Source organism: Pogona vitticeps, chromosome 5 (assembly GCF_051106095.1).
Source record: "Pogona vitticeps strain Pit_001003342236 chromosome 5, PviZW2.1, whole genome shotgun sequence".
NCBI lineage: Eukaryota > Metazoa > Chordata > Lepidosauria > Squamata > Agamidae > Pogona > Pogona vitticeps.
This window is the reverse complement of record NC_135787.1, coordinates 155,451,495-155,457,419: the sequence shown is the minus strand read 5'-3', so window position 1 is coordinate 155,457,419 and position 5,925 is coordinate 155,451,495. Positions and strand designations below refer to the sequence as shown.

General features: G+C 45.0%; 1 protein-coding gene across 1 annotated transcript; it reads left to right on the top strand.

Moving 5' to 3' along the window:
- Window positions 1-830: 830 nt before the first annotated feature.
- On the top strand, window positions 831-5,680 carry BTG1 (BTG anti-proliferation factor 1). Its single transcript, XM_073000287.2, has 2 exons — window positions 831-1,299; window positions 4,323-5,680. Exons 1-2 carry the CDS (start codon window positions 1,152-1,154, stop codon window positions 4,685-4,687), a joined length of 513 nt encoding a protein of 170 aa, XP_072856388.1. The 5' UTR covers window positions 831-1,151; the 3' UTR covers window positions 4,688-5,680.
- Window positions 5,681-5,925: the final 245 nt, after the last annotated feature.

Below are 5,925 nucleotides of genomic sequence, written 5' to 3'. Positions count from 1 at the left end.
TTTTCTTCTCCCCTGGGAAAGTACACTGAATCCATCATTGCACTATCAAGGAGACAGAAACGTTGTCCCTTTTGATTATTAGACTGGGAGAAACTCACGAACTATGATGTCGCCCGTCCAGTCCATTCACCAGGATTAAATGCGTTTGTTTCTTGGGATACAGATGATTTTCAACTGATTCCAAAGGAGTCGCAGGCGCCAGATTATAGCATCATTAGTTGCCCTTTTGTCCCCAAGGCGGCTATTATTACCTTCGTCGTTACTGTGCTGAAGCTAAAACTGGCCGGGATTTGAGAGGCAGATTGGAAGGAGGAAATCAGTATGAAGCAGAATTTAGAAGGGCCCAGACATTGGTTTCCCTTCCCCCATAACTCGGAACAAGCCCGGATTCCTCGCCTTCTCAATTCCAATTTTGCCACTGCATTTCCAAGAATCCATACGTCCCTGTTTTACACTGTATTAAAAGTAGGGCATCGATCACTGGACCTCCGCAGCACTGGAGGCCATCTGGCAGGCAACTTTGCTCCCCCGCTATTATTTTGCTGTCATGGAACGTCTCGGTGCCAGACGTTCCATTTTCAAAGCCGCTACTGCGACTATGCTCTAGTCCCGCGCAGCGAACACACCGCGCTCCAAACGGCTCTCTCTTTCCCCCCGCCTCCCGCTTAGTTCTATTTGTTTACAATCAGATGACATCACTCCTCCGCGTGCCCCTCCGTTCCAAACGTGACGTCACAATGGTGCGATCTCCGGATTGGCTGCGGCGCCTCCTCGGCCCCTTCTCCGCCGCCATTGCCGTCGGGCCGTGGTTATAAAAAGCGGTGCACGCAGCTCCCTCTTCCTTCGTGCCTCGTAGAAGGAGATGGTGGGAGTTCCTTGGCGAGCAGCCGCCGGCAGCAGCCTACGTCATAGGGGGGGCGGCTGAGCAGGAGCAGTGGGGGGGCCCCTCCGAAGTTCAGTCCTCTAAACTTGATCGATCGGTCCCTTCCCCCCCTCCTCCAGACGGCTGTCAGTCTGTCCGATCTCTTTCTTCCTCCCGGTCATTCGGTCGCTTCCCCCCCCCTCCACCGCTTTGGGTGGCCCGTGTGTGCTCACACCGTGCCCTCCCACTCAAGCACCGGAGCTGGCTGCCCCTCGCCCCCGCCGCCTCCATGCATCCTGCCCTTTACACCCGGGCCAACATGATACGCGAGATCGCCGCCGCCGTGGGCTTTATCTCCAAGTTTCTGCGCACCAAGGGGCTGATGAACGAGCGGCAGCTGCAAACCTTCAGCCAGAGCCTCCAGGAGCTGCTGGCAGGTGAGGGGTGGGCGGGAGGGGGCAGGTCATGGGTGGTGGAGAAATGGGGAGGGATAGTTTTAGGCGGACCCCTTCCTCTGCCCTGATCTCACATTCTGGTTTTTTTCCCCCTGATTCTCTTTCTCCCACACCCGACCCCCTTTGGCTTCAGATCTTGTTGCGTTTCTCTTGTATTGGGGGGGGGGAATCGCGAGGGGGCACGATGTGTTGACACCCCATCGTTTCGGCGAGGCGGGCCTTTATAACAAGCGAGTTCTTTCCAAAAAAAAAAAAAAAAAAAAAGCTCAGGAACAAGCGATCCGTATTGTGTGCCGTATTCGAAAGTAGCCGTGTAGCTTTTATTTGGCTCCTATTTCGAGAGTTAACAATATTGTGGTGCAGTATCGTAATCTCACTTGCCCTCCCTTGGTGCCACTTTCTCGGTCTTCCCTGCCCAAAATACAGCGGGCGATTGCGGTTGTGAGGGAGGGAGGGATCGATTCCCAAGCTTAGGTTCAGCATCGTGCTTGGAAAGTCCCTCTGCTATTTCCAGTTCCTCTTGTTTTTCCCAGTGTTTGCATTCACGATCACGTCATGGAGATCAAGCGCCCCCTCACCAACCGCACTTTTATGTACAGTAGTTACAAAAGTAAAGGCAGCCCAGACTTCTCTCTCGCCCCCCCACCAACCTCCTGCATTCCCCCTCCCCCACACAGACCTTATTTTGTTTAATGTGACTTGGCTGATAATCCACATTGTGGAGATGGTCTGTCTCTGTTTGGTTAATTGCACACATGCAGCGTGAAAAGGTGCCATGATTGGGGGTTTATGTGCCAGTCAACACCATGCCCTGCTCTGGGACCACAAGCGGCCATAAGCCATCTGTTCTCTGTCCCCAGTACCCCCTCCCCCTTTCTTCAAAGAAATATAGTTCCTGCTTACGCTGCCCTGGGCCTGAATGTGCTGGTCCTTTCAGCCTTTTGTTTGGAAACATTCTCCAATTTTTGCCCCAAAGGGTGCAGGATCTTTAATCTTGTGCCAAGAGAACAAGCCTGATCCTGTTTTTCTTTCCCTGGCTGTTTTCGAGGGAAGAGGCAGCTGAAGCAGGGAGGTTGTGGTAAATGCTAGTTTTTCCTTTAGTTCTGCTACTAGACAATTTGGCATCCTTTGTTTATCTCATGGGGAGAGTGTGGAAGCTTGAATTCCTGTGTGCACTTACCTGGAGAGTAGACCTCCTTGAACAGAGGGGAAGCTGTTTCTGAGTACATGTGTATTGCTTCTTCATTTTCTCTCTACCTTAGGTAGACAGCTTCAAGCTAGTGTAGTCGTATCTGTTTGGTAGCAGCTTTTTGTATATACTGTATATGGTAGCAGTTAATGCCTGCTGTTACTTTTCCCACCGCACAAATCCATCTAGCTGCTTTTTGCCTCCCCCCCTTTTGTCTAAGGCTGGCTGTGCTTCATTGTAGTGCGACAGAACCAACAACAAAATGCCACTGTTCTAAGTAGGGAGTTGTAGTAATCAGTGCATGGTGGCATGTACACACAGCAACGCTGCCCAATATGACTTTTGAACTTGAGGCACCATTAATAATCATTGAGCTATTGACAACCGTTCCTGCTTCCTCCATTTTAATGCTTAACAATAAAAATATAGATATGTCCCATAATGTCTTTTAAAGTATTAAAATTAAATTTATGGGAAGGATCAACCTCTTAAAAACAAATCAGCTTTTGTCCTGTTGGGCTGTAAATGCCAGTTACCAGAAGTAAATTTGTACTGTTTTTCCTCCAGAAACATAAAGTGATTCCTATGTACTGTATTCTTTTATCAGTATGAGAAGGTTTCACTCAAACATTTGCCTACTGTACCAAGATTGCTATGCTAGCGTAAGAAAGAGTCATAAGCTGGAAATTCATACAAGTCAATGCGTAGCTCAGTGGTTTAGGTATCTATCTGGCTGTGGAGCCAAGCGTTAGGAGTTCGATTCCCTATTGTGTCTCCTGGGAGAAGAGCCAGCCTGGGTGGCCTTGGGTGAGCTGCATAGTCCCAGGGGGAGCCCACAGAAGAAGGAAAGGGTAAACCAGAACTGAGTACTCTCAGCCTAGAAAACCCTGAAAAGGGTTGCCACAAGTCCGAATTGACTTGAGGGCATTGTAATTATTGTTGTGCATTGGGATCAGATCATTTGGGAATATATTTTTGGAGATCCATTTTCAAACTTGTGATTCCTGGTGCATCTGATTTGATAAATACCAGAACATGTAGTGAAAGTAATTCCGTTTGAAAGCATGAAAAATTCTCTTTCCCCTAAAGGTTAGCAATATAGAATTTTTTAAAAAATGTGTTACCAGGCATAGCTGGTGTAGTACTTCAGGCACCTTTCTTTGTCTCTTCAGAGCATCTTGAATGCACATTTCTTAAGTGCATATTCATACTGGTTTATGAAGAAGGTATTATGGGTGAAGGTGGCAAAAACATCAGTTTGTGACATAAATATGGAAGTAGATTTATTTATAAGTGCATGCATGTCTATGGAAAATAAAATAGACTTGGAAGAATACCTTGCATTACAAAATACCCTTGTATACACAAGCATAGATGTGTGTATGAAAATGTTATTTGGAAATATACACCGAATGTTTTTCCTTCTTGGCTCTGAATGTTCAACGTCTTGATATCTGATATTTAGCTTGCCCAGTTCTGTTGTCATTTTCTCCTTCCACTTTGGAGGGAGGCTCTTTCACATACATGCATTGATAGGTCAATCTGTTTCATTAGAAAAAGAACTGGAATGGAAGTGCCTCTGTTTCTCCAGCCCTGCTGTTGCTTCTAGGCCAGGTTGGAGAAATTCATGGTCTCAAATAAGTATTTTAGGTCGTTTAGGTAATAGATCTAAAATGCTTATCTGTGGTATTCCACCACCACCACCCCATGGTCTAAGATTTACTGTTCAGGTGTATACATATAAAATGCACACATTTTGGAATTGTTTGTGTATGGAGCCAAGTGTGACCTTAGTTGCTTTTTCTTTGTTCTATAGAACACTATAAACACCATTGGTTCCCTGAAAAGCCATGCAAAGGATCGGGTTACCGTTGTATCCGAATCAACCATAAAATGGATCCCCTAATTGGACAGGCAGCGCAGCGCATTGGACTCAGCGGACAGGAACTCTTCCGTCTCCTTCCAAGTGAACTCACTCTTTGGGTCGACCCTTACGAGGTATCCTATCGTATTGGAGAGGATGGCTCAATCTGTGTGCTGTATGAAGCCACACCAGCAGGAGCTAGCCAAAATAGCACCAGCATGCAAATGGTAGACAGCAGAATAAGCTGTAAGGAAGAACTTCTCTTGGGCAGAACCAGCCCCTCCAAGAGCTACAATATGATGACTGTATCAGGTTAAAGATATATAACCTATGGATGGATCATCTTAAAATGGATGGATAAATTTGGTTTTTACTTTGGGTGGGCTCCTCTGGGGATGGATTATGGAATTTAAACCATGTCACAGCTGTGAAGACCTGGCACAACATAGAGTGGTAAACTTTATTTTAATAGTGGCAGTGCCATAGTTTCAACAGTACCTTTCAGTGATTTTAATAGCCTGTGAGTAAAGATTACTTTCTTTCCTAAAGTGTGAAGTTGTCCCAGGAAGGCTGCAGTTTTCTCCCAGGTGTCTTGCTTAACTTTTTTTCTTCTTCTTCCTTTTGTTTTCCAAAAATCACCAGTTCATTCAGCTGAAATCTCTATTGCTATAAAATCATTCTCTGCTGTTAAGGTTGCAGAGTAAATTTGCACTATACATTATTTTTTTGGGAAAAAAATGTTACCGTTTTTGGCAGCTCAGTAACAAGGTTTGTTCCAAACATGGTAGTACTGGAAATTTTACCTGATAACTTTTATCTAGCACTTAACAGTGTGTGTAAACTGTACATAAGTCACACTTAGTGGGCGTGAACTGGGAAGAAATGTTCAGGTCTCAGTTGTGTATTGGCCTTCAAGGTAGCAAGCAAACAGGATCTGTTATGCCAACAGGCTTGAGAGAGACCGTATAAAGACACTGTCTGAATTGTGGTGTGTTTTACCAGCCAGCTATCTATACATTTGCTAGCTTGTAGTTTTCTAAGACTGAGTAAACCTCTTATTTTTAGAAAGTGGAGGTCTGGTTTGTAATTTCCTTGTACTTAATTGGGTAAAAGTCTTTTCCACAAACTACCAACTATTTTGTGAACTTTGTTAGTCATCCGTTTTTTTTCCTTTTTGGTAAATTATGAACTGGTGTAAATTTGTACAGTTCATGTATATTGATTGTGGCAAAGTTGTACAGATTTCTATATTTTGGATGAGAAACTTTTCTTCTCTCTATAATAAATTGTTTCCTATCTTGGCATTTTAATTTAATCTCTTGTCGTGCTTGCATAGGATCAGTTCAACTATTTTTAGTCCCAGTGGATTTAATGTAAAGGATAAGCATTGAAAGGGATAAGCAGAGGGAGCACTGATGCAGGGACAAGCCTGATAGCAGTTATGGATGGATGAAGATCAATCGGGTATATATATGCCTGAGGAGCCCAGACCCACACATTTGATACATCACTTTAATACCTTTAAAAATTGGCCATGATGTGGAAATAACGCAAG

Coding starts and splice junctions, on each gene's coding strand:
- BTG1 (XM_073000287.2), top strand. CDS start 1,152: ATGCATCCTGCCCTTTACACCCGGGCCAACATGATACGCGAGATCGCC. Junction 1,300..4,322: donor CCTCCAGGAGCTGCTGGCAG/GTGAGGGGTGGG, acceptor TTTGTTCTATAG/AACACTATAAACACCATTGG.